Source organism: Cupressus sempervirens, chromosome 6 (genome assembly GCF_028749045.1).
Source record: "Cupressus sempervirens isolate cs-2001-9-10 chromosome 6, ASM2874904v1, whole genome shotgun sequence".
Taxonomy (NCBI): domain Eukaryota; kingdom Viridiplantae; phylum Streptophyta; class Pinopsida; order Cupressales; family Cupressaceae; genus Cupressus; species Cupressus sempervirens.
In genome coordinates this window covers 669,004,008-669,027,638 of record NC_143123.1, presented here as the reverse complement: position 1 = coordinate 669,027,638, position 23,631 = coordinate 669,004,008, and the positions used below count along the sequence as shown (strand labels likewise).

The following is a 23,631-nucleotide window of genomic DNA, read 5'->3' as shown; positions in this document are numbered from 1 at the left end:
AGAGTCTGGAATAGGCAAAATCCATGATCAATGTCATGTCGAACTAAAGATGGGACATTACAATTTTCTCAATTTATTTAGTTAAATAGCTCATGTGGGTCCCACAGATGTATCCTGTTTCAAGTTACTAGGTCCTCAACCCATTTTCTCAATGATGGTGATGCTTTTGCCTAATTCTTTTTTGACAATGCTTCCACCCCTTCGACATGTTTCCTGCAAGGAAATTCTCGGTAATTAAATTATAACTTATTTACTCATAAATAATCATAACAGTTAACCTTTATCTCAATTCCATGAATTCATGATTAACGATCAACTAGCATGTTATCTTTACTTGAAATCATAACGAATAACTATCTTAACATTTTGCCAGATTTTAACAAATTAAACTGCCAACTGACTTCATGTGAACCTCAACGGCTATATTTCAAATTAAGTCAAAAATTGGGATGTAACATCTTGCTCATTGGGTTCCATCCACTACTTCCTTTCATCTCTGCCATTCTTACCTCCTTCGGACTCACACTCTAATGAGGATGCTAGATCCTCGCTTACCATCTGCATTTTGAGATCTATCCTAAACCATCTCCCACCTCTCTCCATTGATAGGGTGTTCGCTTTCCAGTTGTGGCTCACCTTTGCTACAATGGGCCACCCTCTCCCAAGGATTGCGTTGTAGCCATTCTTTTTTAGCGAGATCACCACAAAATCCAACACAAATGGTTGAGTATCAATCATTACCCTCATTGCTATTAATGTATCAATCGACTTGATGCCATATCGGTCCACACCCACCAAGTAAAAAGTTGGTGCCTACATTGTAGGCTGTCCCAACTTCTTCCATGTGTTTTCGGTTAGCATGTTGATGCTAGACCCTCTGTTCACGATGGTGTCAATTAGAATGGTGCTGAGAATGGATCCTTACCAACACAAGATGTCTATCACTGTTGATTGCCAACAACATTGGGTTTGTTGTGGGGCTGATGAAACTCTCTATATGGTATGCACAATACGTCATACAATTTGCCCTTGCTATGGATGTGGACAACAATTGTGTAACACTTGTCCACATGGCATATGGGCATTCCTTAGTGGAATGTCCCATAATTTGGAAAATATTGCAACAGTTCTTTGGGCATGCGCCCTTGGTCTGGTCGTCCTTGTAGTTAGTACACCACAAATCACCTTCCTCAATTATGCTCGTACTAGCCTTCATCGATTTGCATTTTCACATCATCCTCAACATATCCTTTAGAAGGGCTTGCACCTTCTTGCTGGATTCCTTGTCATTACTCTATGTCAAGGAATAGTCATCCTTAAATGAGGACCTATGCTTCTTTTTCTTGGCAGTTTGCTACCACTCTCCAAATCCGTTGTCCTATTGTACGCATCTGCATACAATGGTTTGGGAACAATTGTTGTCTTCTTTTTTAGGGCCTTAACCCCTCAATGAACCATCGTTTCTTTAGGTCAACAGCTAGCTAGCTGTCCATCTTTCCCAACAACTCCTTCAACCGTCGATTGTATGCTTTGATGGTTTCATCTTTGGCTTGCTTTGTATTGTAGATTTCTGCCACAATTACATATTCATGTCGCAACAGTCAGAATTTAGTTCGGAATACCTTTTTTGAGTCTATCCACATGGTGACTTTAGTTTTGTCCACGTTGAAGTACTAGTCTATGGCCACTCCATGCAACGTGGCTGGAAATTGTTTGGCCCACTCATCCTGGTTTGTCACTCTGTTGGTATACCAAATGGGTTCACAGGATCTACAATGCCGCACGGGTTCTTCCTTTAGGTCACCTATAAATTTGGGCAACTTTTGTTTTTGAGACATCACTACAGTTTTGGTTACCACTTGTGTTCTGTGTGTTCCCGAACTAGATGTGTTAGAGCTGGATAAGTTGCTTTGTCTACCGTGCCCTTGTGTTCGCCTAAAACTCATGGCTGCACGACTATCCCTTGCACCATTGTCGTCAACCTCTTCTCTTCTTGCATGGGCCCTACTTGCCTCCTCCCTCAATGTGAGAGCGAGATTTCCTAACCAATTTCTAGTTTCTTCTAGTTGTCTATCATAGTTTTCTTCTTCGCCTTTTTCTTCATCACCATCAGTATGGTACCCTCCTTCCATACCATACCCTACATCTCTGATTTGTTCGCTGCTTGTAGCGCGTAGTTGGTTCCCTTCGTGCAACCTTCGCTTTGGTTGTCCCTTGACAAGTCTTCTCAGTCTTCTTTGATGCTCCGCTTGTTCCTCTTGTCTGAGGACCCTTTGAATGGCCCCAAACTCATCTATATGCTCCTTCTAACTTTTATCTTTATTCAGATGATTTGACATTAATTACTTCTCTCCAAAGGGTTGCCTTTTCTTCTTCAGCTCTCGTCTCTCTCCTTTGTCTCCCTTAGAGATCTTAAAATAGTCAATCAAAATGAAAAGAGATAACAGATGGATGGAGTTTTATGGAGGAACCAAGATGCTTTTGTCAAATTGTAATGTGATGAATCAATAAATGTATCCTGGTCAATAAGAAGTATTTGTATTATATTCCAGCCTTAAAAGAGCTTGATAAAGATTCAGTTAAATGGAACGAACCTGATGAGAGTTGGATAAATATAATTCTAATGGGGCTTCAAAGGGAAATCCAAGACCATCTAGGATTGGATGTGTTGCTTGATATTGCGGTGAGAGTATTTTGAGTTTGGAAGTGAAACATTTATTCTGTGTCTTCATGCATTAGTGTGCATGCTTCATGCCATCATATATTCATACACATTGTCAGAAATATATTTTGTCAATTCTGATCAAGACATCATTATGACATAGTTTAGGTAAGATCATAATAAGGGAAATTATAATGGATATCTATGCTAATAATAGCTTGAGGGCAAGCAATTTTAGGAGGGGCAGTTTGTCATGAACCCAAATTAATATATACCATCTAGGTGTTGCTATAATAATAATAATAAATCCCCTATTTATGTTAATCAATAATGAATTTTCTTATTGTGATTAATACCGCAGTAACCAAATCAGTAATTATCAATTAATCAAATATAACATTAATAATATCAATTAATATTATCAATGTAACTACTAATATAAACTATTTGTAAGTGATAAATATAGCCCAGCTTCAATGGAAATTGATGATACCAAGTCAATAATAACAAATATAAATGTAATCTTTGGACTCCCATAATAATGACAGGTGCTAAGTTGACTGACAAATCAATAACAATTGACTTTGATAAATTATTAATTAACCTGAAACATCAGGAGTAAGGTTGCAACCGCAGCCATGACAATAATGACATATAAAGTATGATTCAGAAGCACGAGGTGTATGACAGAGGAAGTTTTAAGGTTGAAGGAATAGGAGAAGACTATAAGCACACCACTATTGTTATTAGCAATAATTCTAAGTTGGTCTTTTGTTAATCACTGGGCCCATCTCATGGCCGAGGAAACTGGACTGTAGCATTTTCATGAGACTGCACAACCAAAGGGCTCAGCACAGATTAAAAAAAGAACAAGTACCCTCAGCACTAGTTGGCAGCAAGGGTCTCAATTCAGTATTGACTAGACCAATAACAAGTAAACATCACGTGGCTAACAGATTTACTGAGTAATGATCACACCCTGGTCAGAACGTGCCTTAGAAATCCCTGTTGGTGAATGCATTGTGAGATATTATAATACTGTTCACAAATAAAGGGAAAAGTGAACAGGCATGCTAGATTTAATATTACAGAATACATTGTTTGGATAACATTGGAAATAAGGCTTTACCACACACACACACACACACACATATATATATGTTAAATGGGGAATCACAACAGACTTTAGTCTATTATAGCACATACAGAAATATGTATAACAATGGTATAGTTATTACAAATATATGTTAATAATACAAAAGAATTAATTTTTGTAGTCCATTCCTTGATCACTTACTATATCCCCTTAAGAGGATAGTTTTCTGTCAGTTTGGGAGAAGCTGAATATATCCTCACAAGATAGATAAATTTCAAAATGGGGAAGGATATGTATTTCCAATGCCTTTAGGGAAAATCCCGAGGTGGGTACGAACATACAGTCCCAATGCCTTGAGGAAGGCTACTTGTAGATTGGTGTGAAGCGGACTGTGACATGGAGATTCCCATCCTCCTTAAGGTTGATATGTTCAAGAGAGAAGAGATGTGGCTTAAATGGTTAATCGTTAAACTATTGTGAATTATTCATCGTTTCTTAAAATAAATTCATTTTAGATGCATAGTAATGTTTGTTAAACATTTTATGAACAGCCTCTGAGTAGGGGACATTACAATTGGTATCAAAGCATCTTTCTTGCCATCTTGTGGAAAGTAGTCAATACAAACTAGCCAAAGGGCTCAAAAGGGCATTAGAAAGAGAAAGGAGGAGACTAGTAACAAAGTCCAGCTCAATATCAAACAATACTGGATGAACTAACTGGTGAAGAAACGAGGCCATTCATGGATATAAAAACCAAGATACTAATGGAACAAAACAAAAAAGCCTAGGTCCTCATGGAAGCCTTGAAAAATATGAATGCTTCAATCAATGATCTTACATCACACCCTAGTGGAAATGATGTTAATACAAATCATTCTGAAAATAATAGTAGGACATCCACACCAAGAATGAAAAATCCATCCTTATACCAAGAAGGATACACTAAGGGAGGAAGACGAAAACAATCACCTCTCTAGCAGCACTAAAGAATTAGCAGAGACTTACTCAAACTTAATCTTTGAAATAAGGAGAAGTGTGACAGATAAGCTGTTTTTTGTGTAATTTAAAAATAGACTTTTGTTAGGTAGCTTTGGATAATTTCAATTAAGATTCTCCCTATTGTAATCAGGGTATATATTTTAGAAATATTTTCAAACCCTTAATCATGATAATATTCCAAACACTTGAACTTGTTTAAGGGTTCTAAGATAAGGTGGAGAAAAGAGGTGGCAATTCTATTGGCAAAATATTTAGCGCTCACCTCAGGATTTGTGACAAGGGTTTAAATGCCTCCTGTGTGTTTACTGTATGGGGTAAATAGTTTACTAATGCATACAGACAATAGACAGGAACATGTAACACAACAGTACTTTTATTATTCGCATATATGCTGAAGAGATTACATAGTGCTTCCAATGATGATTACAAACATGGTCCAATGTTGGTACATATACCATCCTGAAGAACCTTCCCGAAGGGGCCGTCGGCTACATAACAATTACTGACTACATGCTAATCTACCTATCGGCTGTACAATATTTACCCACAACATCAACCCGTCAACCACACAATATTTACTGACAACATCATCCCCCCCAAAAGAAAAATCATCTCTAGACGACAATTACAAAATATCCGAGACAGATTAACAAAATGGAATACATTAACTGGCTAACTACAACAAGATAGATCTGTTTCGGTCACACCACTTTCACATTTGTCTTGTGCTTGCACCAAACTAGTCTGCAAACCATGTTGCATCTATAGCCTCTGCTAACACAATTCTGTCTCCTTAGTCAAGTTGACTTTGATAGCCACTTGTGCCGCTTTCTCTGCTTCCAACTCCTGGGTACATTGAGCGTCATTGTACTGCCTTCAACTGGATGATCAGCTCCTCCCGAGCTCTCTATGCATCCACCAAGATAGTTTCACGTCCAACACCTACTCCAAGTGCCTCAAAGCATATCACCCCTCTCGAAAGGCTTGCTCTAGTGCTCCCTCCACCTCTGGTACACAGACACTCTATGCCCACAATAGCTCCACATCTCATCAACTAGTCACATTTCCCATGACTGATAACTGCACCAACTAGGGGTCTAGGGGGCATTGCCCCCAGCAGGGTCAAGGGGCAGCGCCCCTACCACCAAGACCAAATTAGCACTCTTAAAGCCACACAAAACCTCCATGGAGAACACCATTTTTGTGATTTTCTTCTGATGATGCACTGGAGGCAAAATCGAGACCACTCGTGCCTGGCGAATCCCCTATTATGCAGTGGAGGCATTTGGATACTCTTGGCACCAAAACTGTAGGATAGAAGCGACCAAGGTTGGATGGTGGAAACATAGATAGTGGCCGAAAGGAGACATCTTCAGAGGAGAGTGGGTTTGAGGGGGAAGAAGAAGAGGACGAGGAGGTAGAAGTGATCACGGCTACACCTTTTGAGATTTTCGTGACTTGTACTTTCGACCACGACACACTTGGTTCCTGTAGGCATACATGGTATCCTAGGGTTTGGACAGCTCAAGTAGCTAGTGGTGATGACACCAGTTTCAGCTACGATGCAGCCCACTGTAGAGATATGAGCTGTAGCGGAGTCACATCTGACATCGACAGAGATAGCAGCTCCGAAGGTACCGATGGAGCCAGCTCATGAGACTCTACCAGATACATGAGATGAGACTTTGGTATCTAATACAAAGATAGATATAGAAACAGGGGTGATGGAGGTAGCAACAGGCGAGGAGTTGGGGGCATCAGGTGTCCAACTAGATGTAGGTTTTGATCCGGTGGTCACAGTGGATATGGCACTACTGGCATCACCGGAGCGAGACAGAGAGAGCCGATCCCAAAAGCTGAGTTCTTTCTTGAGTACAAAGTTCTATCGAACCCTGGCACCTCGAGTGACATACTTGCCGACACCCACACAGGAAGCAGTTCCGGAGAACCCATTACTGGAGGTTGGGTAGGCACAGAGGGAGGAAGTGTTGCATAGCTCTGTTGAGCATATGGCAAAGGCTGTAGAGAGGGCTATGGGTGCACAACAGGAACACCTAGTAGCGCATGAGACAACGATGACAGAGGTAGTTTTTCTTGATGATGTCACATCTCTAGCATCTCGGGCTCGCCAAGTGTTATCTTTGACAAAGACTCAGGCGTTGGAGTCAATGGTGAAGGAGCTGGAAGGAGTCATATCCTTCATGAGGTTAGGATGTCCAACTGCTTTTAAAGTTTGTTTTGAGGAAAGGGGATGGCTAGATATGGAGACCACAGAGATGCGGTAGGATTGGTCCACGACGAGAGACCCTGAGATGGAGAGCCAGGTAGAGGTTCTGATTCATGAGATAACAAAGTTACATAGGGAGGCGTACCACTCTTCGGAGGAGTCAGGCGGATCAAGTAGTAGCTGAGAGCTCGGGAGGAGTCAACTGCCAGGTTAGCTTTAGAGAGGGTAGCCTGGGAATCTGAGAGGGCGGCCTGGCAATCCGAGAGGAAAGCCCTATTAGCAGTAAAAGAACAATTAGTAGCAAAAAAAGAAAAGATGGCAGCAGATAAGGAGGAGGAGTTGGGAGAAGTCGAAGAGATGATGCCGTCAGCCCTAGAGCTTCAGATGGAAGCAGAAGTAGAGCTGAAGATCTGGAAAGAACAGGTCTACAAGCTACGGATGGAGTTGAATGAGTTGAGGACGCACATGCATCCCTCTGTCTAGTACTTATGCATTGATGTATTTTCTTATTCTGAATTTTGTTGTATTGTTATCCGAAGACGACTTTTCTTTTGGGGGGGATGATGTTGTCGATAAAATGTATAGTGTAGCCGACGGGTAGAGTAGTATTCGAACGGGCGTGTGACACTTGAGTCACTCCTTTGGAAAGGTATATGTACATGTCCGAGATGGACTTTAGAATCATCATTGTAGTCATTGTATTCGGATTGTAATCAGCAAATGCATATATGAATAAAGTATCTGTTTTGCGTTGAATCATGTTATACATGTGTTAAGCTTCTTACCCTGTACGGTAAACAACTTTCTCAATTTTCACCCGCACTTCTTCCAATCTCCTCTTTTCTTCCGTCGGGTCAGGGTACAGTTTTGCTTGCTTACGAGTGATTGCCAAGACTTCCTCTTCGTTTGCACCAATGCTAATCAAATTCACTCTTGATTTCAAGCACTTGGCATCTTCATGATCTCTCGGACCACACCATCTACATAACAACTTTGGTGCGTTTGGTAATGTACAGTTTCGTGCAAAGTAGCCCCACAAATTGCATGCTCGGCATTGAACCATCAGTGGCCATTCGCATCGTACTGAATTTAGCTGCGGCCCCCATTATTATTGTTGGTGTTGTTGTTGGTATTGATGTTTTGCCCTCTTCTATTATTTTTGTATCCACTCGAAGTGGCACCATCATTGTTGGTGTTTCCACTCCCTCCTGACACGGAAGCCTCCTATGTCAGGAGCACTTGTTGATACCCTCTTGTTTTCATATTGAAGGGGCATTCTTTTGTGGAATGTCCCATAATTTGGTAGATATTGCAGAACTGGTTTTTCGGACAGGATCCCTTCATGTGACCTTCTATCTTACATTCCGTGCACCATAGCTCATTTCCCTTCGTCTCTTTCTACATATTCTTAAATTCCTTCATCATTCTGATCATATCCTTCTAGAGGGCTTGGAGCTTCTTATTGTCCTTCTCATCACCACTGTTATCTCCTTCCGAAGACGAGTCATTTGAGTCGGATGAGCTACTTTTCTTCTTTTTTATTTTTTGTTCACTCTCTAAGTCCGTCGCCCGATTGTATGCTTCGATGTATGATGATGGCGGCACAATCTTCATTTTCTTCCTTAGCTCCGGGCGTAGTCCCTCAATGAACCATCACTTCTTTAGCTCATTTGTCGGCCTATTTTCCATTTTTTTTATTAATTCTTTTAGTTTTCTAGCATATACACGGACTGTTTCATTTTTCCCTTGCTTTGTGGTGTAGATTTCTGCTACGATCTCATTGTCATCTTGCAGCAATTGAAATTCGGTGATAAACTCCTTTTTAACTCCCGCCCATGTAGTTAATTTTTGGTTATCGGCTTTGGCAAACCAATCAACTACTACACCCCATAGGGTTGCTGGAAATTGTTGGACCCACTCATCTGTGTCGATTACGCCATTCGTCATCCAAATTGTTTCTCATGTCTTACAGTGTCGGATTGGATCGGCATTCCATTACCATCAAACTTTGGCAATTTTTCCTTTGGTCCAGTCATTACTATTTGAGTTAGATACTTGTTGTGTACCCATGCTGTTCTGCACACCTACGTTGTTTTGTACACCCACATTGTTCTGAACACCCGCGCCATTTCGGACAGTGGTCTTCTTTCCAACAGTCGCGTTACTTGGTGAAAAAAGGGTTTTCCTCAAGCGAAGTTGTTCCTTCTGGAAGTTTATCGTAGACGAAGAGTTCACTCCACGCTCGTGCTCCCTCGACACTCTGAGACGTGCGAGTTACTTCCCTTTCGTCTAGATTCTCTTCCCTCAGCGTATACAAGTTAAAAAATTCCTCCCTTGCTTCTTCCACCCAATCCAACCACTGTCAAGTCTCTTCCAACAATTCCTCAGTGCTTCAGTGTCTGTCGTCAATCTGCTAAAACCTTCGTCTACGTTCACCCTGTTGTGCCAAAATTAAATACCCTTGTGTGGTGCATATTTCATCTTTTTCCTTTAGCTTATTCTTATTTTTGTTAAGTTGATTCAGCATTAGTCTTCATTTTTCTGCCTACGTTCTAGGCCCATTGGGCAACAGCACCAAATGTTTACCGTATGGGATAAATAGTTTACTAATGCATACAGACAATAGACAGGAACATGTATCACAATAGTACTCCTTTTATTATTTGCATATATGCCGAAGAGATTACATAGTGCTTCCAATGATGATTACAACCATGGTCCAAAGTTGTACATATACCATCCAGAAGAACCTTCCCGAAAGGGCCGTCGGCTACATAACAATTACCGACTACATGCTAATCTATCCGTCAACTGCACAGTATTGACCAACGACATCAACCCATCGGCTACACAATATTTACCGACGACATAGTGTACTACAAGTTGAGTGGCTGTATCGGGCATTGACAAATCAATCTTTTGGTGCAATGGCAACTCCACTCTAACAAGTGGTATTAGAGCTTGGTCACAAGTTCAAATCCTCAAACCCGAGGGTTACGCTGAGGGGGAGATTGTTGGCAAAATATTTAGTGCTCACCTCAAGATTTGTAACAGGCACTTAACTGCCTCCTATGTACTATAAGTTGAGTGGTTGTATTGGGCATTGATAGATCGGTCTTTGGGTGCAACAACAACTTCACTCTAACAAATTCCACAACAAATATGCCGCCTCCTGTGTACTAAAAGTTGAGTGGTTGTGTTGGGCTTTGACAGATCGGTCTTTGGGTGCAACAACTTTTCTCTAACAATTTCCACAACAAATATGTGCTTGAGGATATATGCTTGTCTTTTTGTCATTGAAAATTGTGCCTAGAGGAACTTTTGGATGAAAGTGTGCTTTATATTTTGTTGAAAATTATGTTCCTTAGGGATGCCTTCCGATGATGTTTTGAACTATCCTTGTTTCGAGGATGATACAAGGATGCATAGGAAATGGCAACCTAGCCGTCCTCAAATCACCCCTAAAATGTAAAACTCTAAGGGCCCGTTTGTTTCGCAGAATTAGCAAAATCGGGTTTTGATTCATATCCTAAATTTGTCAAAATCAAGTTTTGTTTTTTTAAATTGGATTTTGGAAGATTAATTGGTCTCGTTTGTTTACCGCATAGGTTAATTAAGAATTGCACACAGATAATGAACATGAACTCAAATAGCAAAACTCCTCTTATTATTCGCATATGCCAAGATATTACATTTGGTTCTGATATATCATTACAATGCTTCCCGAAGGGGTTATAAATACTTTTCGAGGAACCTTCCCGAAGGTATCCGTCGGCCAGATACATTATGTCCGCTACAAACTATTTTCCCATTGGCTACATAACAAGAACTTTACCGAAGGTACCCATCGGCTGATACAAAAACTTTTCTGAGGGGTCCTATCGGCTGATACACAATTTCTACCGATGACATCATCCCCCCCAAAAAGAAAAGTCATCTCCTGACGACTAGCAAAATTAGGAGACAATCCACAAACAATAAAAGAAATACTAGAGAGAAGAAGGAGGTGTCCCAGAAGAGTGCTGTTGATGACGTAACTCATACAGCTGGTCAGTCTGGACGCGCAGATCTGTCTGAATCTGTGAATTAACCTCTATGGCCTCCTTTAGTAGAAGCGCAGCATCCATAGCCTGTCTCTTGGCCAACTGCAACTTATGCTCTGTCGCATCTTTATCCCGGATAGCTGCGTCCTTCTCCTGAACCATTGCTGCCATATCCTTCAATAGTGTTGCCCGCTCTGCTGCCCATGCTACCTACTTGTCAGCCAAATCAGTGGCTAACTTTTCTCTTGCCTCTTTCTCAACCGCTAGAGATCTCTGAGCTGCAACACTGTCTGCTGCCCTATCCGCCTCCATGCGCTGCTGAGCATGGTAAACCTCTTTGTACAGTCCCACGATCTCATGTGCCAGCTTCATCATCGGAGTGTCACTCAGTCCCAACTCTGGCTCAGTGGCCCAATCTGCTAACATCTCTGGTGTCTCAACTGCCAACCAACCTCTATCCACAAAACAAGTTTGAAATCACTTAGGACAAATCCCACGAATATACGCTCGGATCAAATGCCACTCCCTTCGCCGAGTGAGACCCTGAATCGCCACATCATGCCTCTTCTTTAATGCAGACTTCATAGTCCTGAGGTAGTCTTTGCACCTGTCCTCATCCGACCCGTAATCCTCCTTGGCAAAGTCCTCCAATGATCATTCTGCATCACTATTGTCCTCCTCATCAACGAGAGCCATGCCCACATCCGGTGCCGCCTCCTCTGTTGTCGGCGCAATCACGACATGTGGCATTCCCTCCTCCTGAGACTGAGGCTCTAGTACAGGTGCTACTCCGGAATAGTTGGGGGACCGAATGGATGGGCCACGCCTGTCAGGAACGAGTCGGAATTGTTGCTTCAGAAAAACACTAGCTCTATCCATGACCTCTGGTTGTTCGGACTGCGCTGGGTCCGTACACTCCTGCATTCCTCCGTCTGGTACGTTCTCTACTGGAATTTCCTGAGCTTTTGTTGACTGTGCTATGGTAACAACTGTTGCTGGCTGACTTATGGCAAGTGCCACGGGTGCTACTACCGAAAGTGCTTCAGCAGGGGCTAAAGAAGTCTCTCGGGTGACGGGTGCTGTCAGGTGGGCAAAGCCTACCGCAAATCCAACTCCCGGCCAGATAGGAGAAGGCCGTACCCCGTGTTGCCATGGTGTGGCTAGTGTGACTGCCTGGTGGGATCCTCCAGTCATCAATATCGGTCGCCGAGTCTGTCCAAACCCAGGAATGTGAGCCATGTGTAGACCTCGTGGCACCACCTTGGAAGTCACAAGAACTGTAGCACGCGGAAATAGCAAGGGGGTAGCCGTGACAATCTGAACCTCATCATCATCCTCGCCTTCCCCTTCTTCTTCCTCCACACTGTCCTACTCAGAAGATGTCTCCTGTCGGCCGCTGTCAGTATCACCTGCCATGTCCATCTGGGGCCTCTTTTGGCCTGCTGGACCCTTCTGCCCAGTGGTTGTGTCCAAGTGCTTCCACCACATGATAGGAGGTTCTCCCAGAGCCAGTGGTCCAGGCTTTGCCTCTAATTTTTATTTTTTTATAATCAGACTTCTATCGTTGTGTAATTCTTCAAGCTTGTAATCCCTGAGCTGTGTAAGTCGTTTTAAAATGGAATTAACAACATCCACATAGGTTCTTTGTCATGGTTTACCATGGTGTTACTGCTGCTGCTGCAAGCGAATATGTGGGAGTCTAATGCGAAATATTTTCTCACACATTTCTTTGTAGGAGGGGTCGATATCGATGAGGGAAAATGGGCAAAGAAGCCAAACCAAAAAAAAAGCACCAAAAAAAATATTACAAAAACTTCCCTTTAATAGATTATGAAGGCAAACAAAAAGAACAGAGAACAATAACTAAACATGTGAATACACTTGTAGGGAAACCCAATGTTCTGGTTCTTCATCTAAAGAGAGCACATACTAAAAAGATGCAAACAAAAGTCTAATGTTTGGGACAAAATTTACATTGATCTTCAAATCATTTTGACTCATTTTGGAGTTTTGGAAAGTGCTTTGATAATCTTAACTGTGGAATCAAAAAGAAAGAATTATTTTGTGACTGATACAAAAGATGAGAATCATCCAGATAAAGATAGAGAAGATGAATTGATGATCCTACAGAATTGATCCAGTGAGATGTCGAATGGGGGTGGGGGAATGGATACCAGCAGGAGCAACCAAGAGTCGACCAGGGAGAATATTGTAGTCCGTTGTACGAATCTAGCTGCATACAATTTGTACCAGAAGAAACGAAGAGAGAAGAAATTACAGCGAGAGCACGCTTTGACCTGCAAGACCTAGCAAAAGAGAAATCTCTGTTGCCGCTCTCCAAGGGACTTCAAAAATTAATATATTTTAACTTCTTTCCAATCCTCAAAAGCTAAACCTGGAAGTCAATTTTCAATTCCACCTATCTGGATGGAAGTGTGGTAACCTCATTTTGGGGCAAAAATAGAATTCTGAAATTCTAATTCTACTTTATCATTTTACACACAAACAACAAATTTGACAAAACTAGGTTACCAGTATCCCAATTCCAATCCAATTCTGCAAAACAAACGGGCCCTAAGCTATCCTCATGTCTGAATGCTTAAACTTTTTTAAATCTCCAAAGTAATTAATTATATAAAAAAAAAAATTTTTGGCACCTTCGCACTATAGTTAGTCGAAAATGATTCAGAAAAGACCTTCCTCTTTCATTCTAATTCATCTGTACATGCCGAGAAGACTATACATAAGGTGTAATATCCTCCCCTGATTTGAACTTTGACTTGTAGAAATTTAACTTAAGGAATATTGTCAAACACTTTGTATGCAAACTCATAAAGCTGATTTCCTCAATAAATTGCTTTCCAATGAGTAGATTTACGAACAACTATGAAGTGACATTAAAATGCATAATACACATCATAACATTTTCACAAACACTTGGCACACATTCAACAGTATATGAAAAATCTGGAAACTCTTTCAATCTGCTAATAAAGGGTGATTTTTAAATGTAGATGTGCACTTACAGCTGCCTTAAAGGGTGCAACAACTATTCAGACTTGTATTCAACAATTATTATGCAAAGTATCAAAATTTGACAGAAGAACCCTGGAATTAGTTGCCGTAGTATTTTGCAGATGTAGTCGGTAGCCCTCCAAACTTCTAATTAGCTGGAAAAACAAGTAAACTTGATACCAACACTGTTCACGCCGTACTGTAGCAAAATACTGTTCATGCCGACTGTAGCAAATACTGTTCATGCGGCACTATTGCAATAACTAACTTCAGATCTGCATCTCAAACCCTTGTAAATTTCTTTATGCGAACGCCCCAAATGAAACCCAGTGTGTTTCCTGAAGTGAAAACACCCTTGATCCTCCTGACTGTGTCTTCCAACAGCGAAGAGAATGCTAGCAAAGAGGGATTCCGTCCTCCAAGCCCGATAATCAGATATCCAGCAACATAACATTAATCTTCATCCAAACATACAAAAAAAAGCTCCTCCATCTCTTTTATAGTGTTCTCACAAGAGCTCAATCCTTCGTTTTCTCAATGTGGGATAAAACATAACTCCCTTTATGTACCTTATGTCTCCAATGTGTTATAAAAATAAAGGGAACTCTTTTAATTTAAATATTTCCCACAAACTATAGTCTATGCATTAATAAAATTAAATATTTAAATTTAACTTTATAAAATGGCTTTATCAATGCATAACAAATCTTATCAATGATAAATAAGTTTTCCTGTCGATTTTAAACAATTACCATCGACATACCACTGTGACTGAATGTCTGGCCATGTCCAAGATGACTTACTATAAATAGTAAGTATGCCCAAAGTTGCCCCAGAACCCCTCAGAAAGACCTGCAACTGAAATTGTCTAGGCCAAATGGCCTCTAAGCCCCTTTAATGTTCTAGTTAGCCTACGGGACTATGGGGAAATAGGCTAACGACAACATCATGCTATGAATGCTAGAAAGGGGACATTACATAAGGTGAAGGATTTTTGTTTTTCATTTTGAGCAAGGTCTTAAGTTGCAGCTAAAGAAATCAATATGACTGAGCAATGAGTATTGAGATAAAGAGAGAAGTAGAGGAGGTTAGTGATTCTGTCATTTCTTTCCTCAATTTTTTTTTTTCTAATTTTGAAGATTGAAATGTATGATTTAAAATTTTTTTTTATAGTTTTCACTTGCATGTTTTCACAAACAAACATGGACAACAAGTACAGAACATGTAATTGAAGTAAGTATTGGAGTTTCAGTCTCAACAGGGGCTTCATTAAGGTGTGAGTGTTATGGATGATGGAAACAACCACAAAACCCATTTAAGTGCCCTTTCACCATCTTCAAATGCCAGACAGTATGCATCAAAGGTGGGGAGGCTGCCTTCTTGTGTATGACGACAAGGTGAAACACGAGGTGTAATTTTTTACATTGCTTGTTTCTCACTGTGAGCAAAAAGGAAGAGCCTGACAAACTTGTTAATGAAGAACCTGAGACAATGACTCGTTCTTCTGCACAGAAGAATGCTGCTCTTTCCCCTATGAAATTTGAGTGGTGCAGATGTGCATTTTTGCTTGTACGTATATTGGTGCTAGAGTTGCTGTGAATTTCTAGCCTTATATGTGTTCTATACAGTGCTATTGGAGACGGTCAAAGGCAGACGCGTAGAGAAATTTCTGTTTAGCAGGCTAGGAAAAGTCTGACTTTCTTAGGCATCTTTTATGTTGGAAAGAATGATCAAAGGAAAGGCAAGCTACATGCAATAGCTTGTTTAGACAGAAAAATGCAGAGAGCTACCTTTAAGGTGTACTTTATAGTATATACAATGTTTAGATTACTCTATTCATGAATTCAGATTTGCAATATTTATGGTAGTTTTCTTTATCATATGCACAATAGGTAGTATTCTGAACGTAATTCTTGTTTTCTAGGCTGCAAATATATTTATATTTATAGGTCCCACTCCTGTGTGCCTGTTTTCAAAAGATTGGGGATTTACTTTTCAACAAATTTTAAGCAGTAATGAAAGGTGAACTAAGATGTATAGCAACCTATACAAAATATTATTTGAAACCTAAGTTGCCAAATTGAAAATTGTGACAGAAACATATACGGTGGTTCAAACCACTCCCGCCCACAATTCTGTTTTGTAACACTGCACTTCTTTCTTTTCCCAATTCTGATTTGGCAACTTAGGTTCAAGTTAATCTATAACGTTTTGCACAGGTCACCATAGATCTCAGTTCACTTGTCATTAACTGTCTGAATTAGTTAGATACTAAATTCCTCATCTTTTGAAAATAGGCACAGAAATGTAAAATCTTTAAACTAGAGATTGTCAGCAACCCATTGTAATGCTGTGGAAGGGGATATTAAATCCTCAGAATCTTCTCTAAAACTGTAATTAAAAAAAGGGGAAAGGAAGGAAAGAGTTGTTTCAGATCAGTACTATGAGAAACTTGCAAGTTACTTCAGTTTGTATCAAACCAGGTAAGGAGTTCCTTATGAAGTAACAAGTCCAAAATACGTAGAGCTAGTGCTCTCCTATTCACAAACAAACAACAAACAGGCTTCTCTACTATAAAAAAGCCAGGCTATACTTCCATTTCCCCTAATTATGCATTCACTCTTCTTTTAAAAAGCCAAGTTAAGAATGTTTTATATGCAATTTATTTTCATCTTTCAAAAAGAATAGTCACAATGATATCAGGGAAGTGAATCCTGATATCCCCACAATGAATTCTGTAATGTCTCCACCATTAGGGTTACATTAGAATACATGATACTTATAAAAGATTGACCTAATCATAATAAATCTAGCCAAGGTTTCCATATCCTTAAGAATAATTCATTATCATATGCAATAAATGTTCTTCACCAGCATGGACCGGATTATATACGACATTCATCTTAGAATGTCCTCCACCAAGACAACTTAGATCATATAATGAAATCCATGCGAGATGTCCTCCGCCGAGTTGAACTTGGATCATTCTCCACCAAGCATACCTTGGATTGTATTATGACATTCAAAATGAATGCCCTCCACCAAACGTAGTTTGGATCATATTATGACATTCGAAATGAATGCCCTCCACCACATTTCATAATATATATATAGAACTTGTACCTATGTTCATTATCTTATTTTCTAAGAGTCACAACCTTTCATAATACAAATCCTTTGAAAAGTCGCAACACTTTATAGTTATAATCCTTTCAAAAAGTCACAATACTTCATAACTAAAATCCTTTGGAAAAGTCCTAATACTTTATAATCAAAATATTTTTTGAAGAGGCAATATCAGTGATACCTTTTTAGAAAGTCACTTCCTTATTTTGTTCATATTTACTTTCCTCTTCCAGTTTTCCTTTTTGAACTCCTCCCCTCTTCTCTTCCTTTTTTTCCCTCTCTTTTATATCTTAATTTTAAAGAGTCATGTCTATTTGTTAAACAGCTCTTAACTTTTTATTAGATTTAGTTAATTTATATTATTCTATGTTATATTATTTATTTACTACTTATTTGTGATTATTTTATTTATTATTAAGTTCTATTTAGAAAGTTAACATACTTTCTATAATATTGTCTCTTGTACTTAATTTTCTTTCTTTCTTTATTCATTGAAATTTTATTATTTTTAATTATTTAAAATATCACACTAAATATTATTTTATTAATAATATATATATAAATAATTATTATTTCCTTTTTTAATATTTGAGTATTAGTTTTAATGTAACTTTATTATTTATTTAATAACATTGTATTATCTAATTATTATTAAAATTCTATCTTAAAATGAGGATATGACAAATTCTCTGCAGACATCTGAAATCTCTTTGAGGCGTAACCCTGTCATTGCTTTACCTGTCCAATCTGACCTTATTATTACTCTGCCAAAGGAACCATTTCTCTGGTATTTCATTTGCTGGTATTCATGACACTTTGTTTGGATTGGCTATTGTGAAATTCATAGCCCCATATCAGTTGGCAAAAGGAAAAGCAATTACTCAGGCAAAATGCATCATTCAGGAACAAGAGTACCTCAATATTCTCAGACACAACTACCAGTAATCCACAATAGGAAGGAATCTGTTGCTGAAAATTTGAGATACTTGATGAGGAAACTAAAAAAAGAAGGCTTGTTTGAAACAAAGTGAAAAAAGGCCAGTTATGGTCCCGTGAAAGACTCTACTTCATTTTCTCTAACAGGCCATCACAGTTAACCTACCTGCAAAAGGATCCAGGCCCACAAGGGATTCATGTGCCACCTCAGCTGCAAAAAAGTTATCAAGAAGACAGCACTACTATGGCTCCCTTTTTCCCAAGGAATCCTCTTGCTTGATTCTCATAAAACCATGGGTTCTATGTCTTTTTAGCCTCTTAACTATGTGCTATTCTTAGAACTGTTATCCTTATTTATCTTTGTATTGACTGAAGTGCATTTCAAGCTTCATGATTAATGGTATTTAATGTCTAGTTTCTGTTTTGTAAATCTCACCCTCACTTTCTGCTTTCCAGCAATGTCAAAGTGAAGACTTTGTGACATTTTAGTTTCACTAATAATCTTTTTTTAAATCCCTATTCAAAAAATAAAGAATAGAGAACTTTTTGTGCATTTGAAATTTTAGTCAGGCTTCTTCTGTATGCACTTTAGTATATACTATAGACCAATAACCTAGATTTTTTTTCATGATTACCATTTTTTGTCAATGGATTTGCAGAAAAGTGCAGTATCCGGTAACAGTTTCAACGATCTGATCCCCTTTGCAAGGGATCCTTACAAGTAAGCACACTTAATACACAAATTTAAATTACAATTCTTAAGGTCACATAGAAGCTTAACTGGTTCATTGGTTTGCCGAGCTGAATGATTGTAATTGGCAAATTTCTGCTAATTAAATTGTCGGATGTCATATGGTGAACTATTTGGTGTATCCTGCAGAGAATCAGATTATGCACGAGAAATGGCAGAGTATATAAGAGAGGAGAAAAAACGAAAAGAAGCTGAAGCTCTTGCAGAAGATCTCTTCAATGCTGATCGTGTATGGATTTTCATAAGCCGATTTAAATCCAGAGCCTAAGAAATTAAACTTTTTTTGTTTTCTTTTCACTTAGTTGTGCTGAAATTTATTATTTTATTTTTATGTTGCACAGGTAAAGCGACAGCGAGGGACAACAGGCACATCTTTCCTTGAGTCGCAAACTTTTTCTAGACAGAGGGTTAGATGAGATACATAGGAGGCGAAACAATAGTTGTCAAACCCCATTAGAGATTATAGATCACATACTTCTGATAATGATTTCTTTCTAATTGTAGTAATTTGAGTTCTTGTTCTCAATGTGTCATCTTGTCACCCATTGTTATTTCAGGAGCTAACGCTGTGTTGATTAATGTCTATATGACAGTACAACTGTTATTGGAAAATTTGGTTATGATCATTAAGGTGAAGATAGTTTTTCAGGGTACTACCATTGTATCAGCAAACAATTTTTCCAGTGGCAAACAATTTTCTCCATAGTATCGGTGAAATGTGTTTATTGATGTGTATCTAGGTTTTTTATGGCTTTCATTGTTTTTAACTATATCTATCACAAGTCTGGAGAGAAAATGGACAACATTGAGCTCTGCTATTGAAATGAACGAAGCTTGCAAAACACAATGTTTCTAAGCAATCTGGAACGGCAGGAAGCTATTCCTTACTAAGATTGGATGGGGTTAGCTATAAATTGAGGCACTCTTTGTGCAATTGCAAAAGGGGCTCAAAAAAGGCCCTAGCCGTGAGCCCTGGCAGTGGGAAGATGAGACTCAAAGATGAAGCTAGGGCAGACAGCCGCTTAAAGGATGCAGGTTCTCTCAACCTCAATGTTGAAGAAGACAATATTGAGGGTACTAGTGGTGATGTCTCCAACAAGGATTCTGTCATGCCCAACAAAGTTAGAGATTCAAATACCAAAAATGAACCTAATTGTCCCGAAGAGAATAGAGTCGAGGAATCATTTCCTATGGAGGAACAATCTGAAGAATCAGGTAAAACCCTCAAATTCCTCCTTGATGATGTCATGTATTGTATTGCTATGTCAATATAGATAAGTTGTTTTATTTTTTGAAAGAGGGGTTCCTTCAAAAACATACTTTTGTGGATCATACTCACCTAGGAAAATAGGGAATGACAGATCGAAGCTTTGAGGGGATTGGGAAAGGTGTTTTTTTTTATAAATGTAATATGTTGATCGTGCGCCAATTGTGCTTCAGTACAGGACCTATGTCACATGTGGACATATGTGTTACTTGCAAACCTAGAGTTTAGACTTTCATCTCAAGGGTCCTTCATGATCTCAATATCCTATGCGGGTGGAATTTCCATTTTAGAATCTTGCCTTCAGACCTTTCTTGAACAATATCGTTGCTCAACTAGGTGGGGTTATTTGTTTTAAGAATAACTCTAATAAGTTTGCAACTTCAAGGGTCAATCCAAGTGTTTGTTTTGAAATGGACTTGCCTGTTACCCAAAAGCATTAAGGGCCCGTTTGGTGAGCGGAATAGGAATACGTATTCTGGAATAGAACGTATTCATGTTTTCCGTTTGGTTCAGCGAATATTTGATGGGAATTTGCGGACCCGAAAATTTATGTTTTCTAAAATTAAAAAAAATGGAATAGGAATACGTATTCCAATACCACCTATTTTGGTGGAATTGCAAAACTCCATTTTTGGGCCAAAAATGGAATATGTATTCCATTTTTGCTTCGTATTCCAATCCCATTTTGGTGCATCCAAACAAGAAATTCACAACTTTTGGAATACGCATTCCTATTCCGCTCACCAAACAGGCCCTAAACTCATTGGAACATGCTTTGAGTTTCTTCAGCCTTTAGCACATATGAATAATGCTTGCTTTATTGCTGACAAGAACTACATTCAATAAGGTATTGTGTAGTTAAAGAATAAAATGAGCCAACTTCAAGATTTAACACAGCCTAACCAAACAAAGGTTATTAGCCAGCCAAGAGTTCCTTCTTGGTCTACACATTCAATCTAGGCTCTGGGACAACCCATTCTTCATTCTTCATATTGATACCAATGTTAATCACAAGTCTGAACACATCGCTTCTCCTTATAAAGATGTTGTAATGGACAATGGATAGAGCGTAGTCATAAAGAGAAAATAGCCTTTTGCCAGAAAAGTGGGAGTGGGTTCTCATTCTTCTCAAGGGGCTTTTTTATCCTCTTTTGCTCATAATTCCAATTTTTTTGTTCATGGTTCTACTTCTCCCTCTCATTCATGGTCAACGATCTCTGTCCCCTACCCCCAATGATATGGACACTTCTATTGTGATGTTCCCAAATTTTAATTTTTGATAACTTCAAATCCTTCACCTATCTTATCCTCACACTAATCTATAGCAAATGATGAGTGCAACTTAACCAATTAAGATCAAACAAACAACAATTTAGATTAAAAAACATTATGACATAACACATTTATCTCGTGGAAACTTGGCTAGGGTAAAAACCATGGTGTGTGAGACAATCCTCACAAAGCTTGCACTCTCCTAAAGTGTGTTTGGTTAAGAGGTTATCTCAATTAAAAGATAACAAAGACACTATCAAGTGTCCCTTGGTTAGGGGATTTAGTATAGACCTATGAGAGTCTAGCCCGATTAAGAGCAACTTGGTTAAAGGACTTAAAACACAAAATAATGTGTCACCTTAATGGGAGATTTGATACAAAGAACTTGTTAAAGTCCATCCTCAATGAGATTTGTTGTTGTAGTGATTAGAGAACAACATAAAGATTAACCTAAATAGAATAGCTACACTACTTAGCTTGATGTAGATCACTTTAATGCTCTTGGACTTGTCTACAACTTGCTTTGTTCTCCCTTGGTTTTGCAATCCAAACACAATCACTCATGTGCTCAGCTCTGCTAATTGTAACACATTGTCATTTTGTTGTTCGACACAATAGCTCTTGCAACACACTTCACCTTTACACCCAACTCTTATCTCTTCCTCTTCTCCTTTTTCCTTCGAGATTACAAATAGCTCAACTCTTTGGTGTTATTGCTTATCAATCTGCAATCTAAACTTCTATCTTAGAATAAAAGTCTTTTACATGATCCTCGATCACTTAGCTTCAAACCCTAATATGAGAATTCAAAATTTGAGTTATCTTGCCTATATTTAGCTTGTACTCCTATCATAGTAGCACACTGTTCATGTCAGACGTACCTTGTATGAATAGAAGTCACAAATGTTCTATGACTTTGATAGCTTGTACATTTGGAAAGAATTTAAATTCAAATTCTTTTATCTTCCCTTAATGTGACAATTACTTGCACCATTAATTGAAGTGTCAAGTGTGATCTACCTGCTTAGTGACATTTCAATCACGTGCATCTTGCCTTTGTACTCCATCCAATTGACTTGACTCAAACCTTTCTTTGTGGCACCCAGACACACTATCATGTCTGCTTTGTTGACATCTTACTCTACGTTCATATGCACCTATTACAGTTTTGTCTAAGTATGATTGTTCTCTTTGTTTTCTCTGTCTAGCTTGTCATTCCCTTTTCTTTGTTCGTGACCTCATACTAGTCAATCTCCTATCTTTATCTTGACATCAATGACAACTAGATCATAACTGGTCACATTGGTATGCTCCACTGGTCCTGTTCCTTAGTCTTTTTGATAGTTATGCCAATATAATTAATTGCTTTAATGAATTAAATATGGGGGTCTAAATTAATAAAATAAAAATATTTATACATGAGGTTTTGATTGATTGATTTATATTGTGGACCCATCATTTATTTTGGTCTAAGCATTTCTTGTTGTGTCGATGTTGCTTGTGCACCTCTGAAGTTTTCGTTAGATGGGGTATTTATGATTGACAAATAGGATGTTTTTGGTATGTGTCTTGGATCTTATTTTGTTTTGTGAATTCCAGTTGGAGTTCTTGTCTACCATTCAGAGGTGAAAGATCCCCCCATTTGGTTAATGCACTTTCAATGGTTTATCACCATCCTATTCTACTATCAGAGGTATCGTTTGCATATGTCATTGTGTGCACTAGGTGTACAATTCATCATCATTTGGTGACTTCTTTGATCATGTCTAATACCTTTGTTATCTAAAGTTATACTTTTTGAATTAACTTATGGCGTTGTTGATATTTGGCAACCATGTATTTAGCGAATCCAAAGTTCTATCATTGTTTGATTCTTACGAACATCGTTATTGTCATTAATCTATACTATGTGATATCCTTGTTAATTATGTAGCTTATCACCATAAGACAACACAAAGGTGGGGGGAGGAATTTTGTGTGCTCTATACTCCCCTTTGTTCAACCCCTTTGTTTCCCCATATGACTGTTCAGATGAATGTTGATATTCCTATGGGGGAGTATCCTAGCATTGTTGAAGCATTTGGGAGGTTTTTAGTATGATTATATGTTGCATTCATAGCAGTGTTTGTCAATGATGTCAACATACTAAAGACTGATAGAGCAATATACAATGTTTGAGATCGCGAGGTCCAAGGATTGAAGAGAAGATCAAGTGCAGTTGAGGACATGTTCTATAG

At 38.8% G+C, this 23,631-nt stretch overlaps 1 protein-coding gene across 6 annotated transcripts in view; it reads left to right on the top strand.

The window, feature by feature from the left end:
- Positions 1–19,560, top strand: part of NBS1 (nijmegen breakage syndrome 1) — a 280,347-nt gene extending 260,787 nt beyond the window's left edge. For 3 of the 6 annotated variants that reach the window (XM_089789301.1, XM_089789303.1, XM_089789299.1), the window contains 3 exons: positions 18,764–18,825; positions 18,985–19,084; positions 19,197–19,560. In XM_089789301.1, coding sequence (XP_089645427.1) covers positions 18,764–18,825; positions 18,985–19,084; positions 19,197–19,271 — 237 coding nt within the window. In that variant the 3' untranslated portion in view covers positions 19,272–19,560. Of the gene's footprint in view, positions 1–18,755; positions 18,826–18,984; positions 19,085–19,196 lie in introns of all 6 variants that reach the window. The other 3 variants (XM_089789302.1, XM_089789300.1, XM_089789298.1) reach the window with 1 other exon arrangement.
- Positions 19,561–23,631: the final 4,071 nt, after the last annotated feature.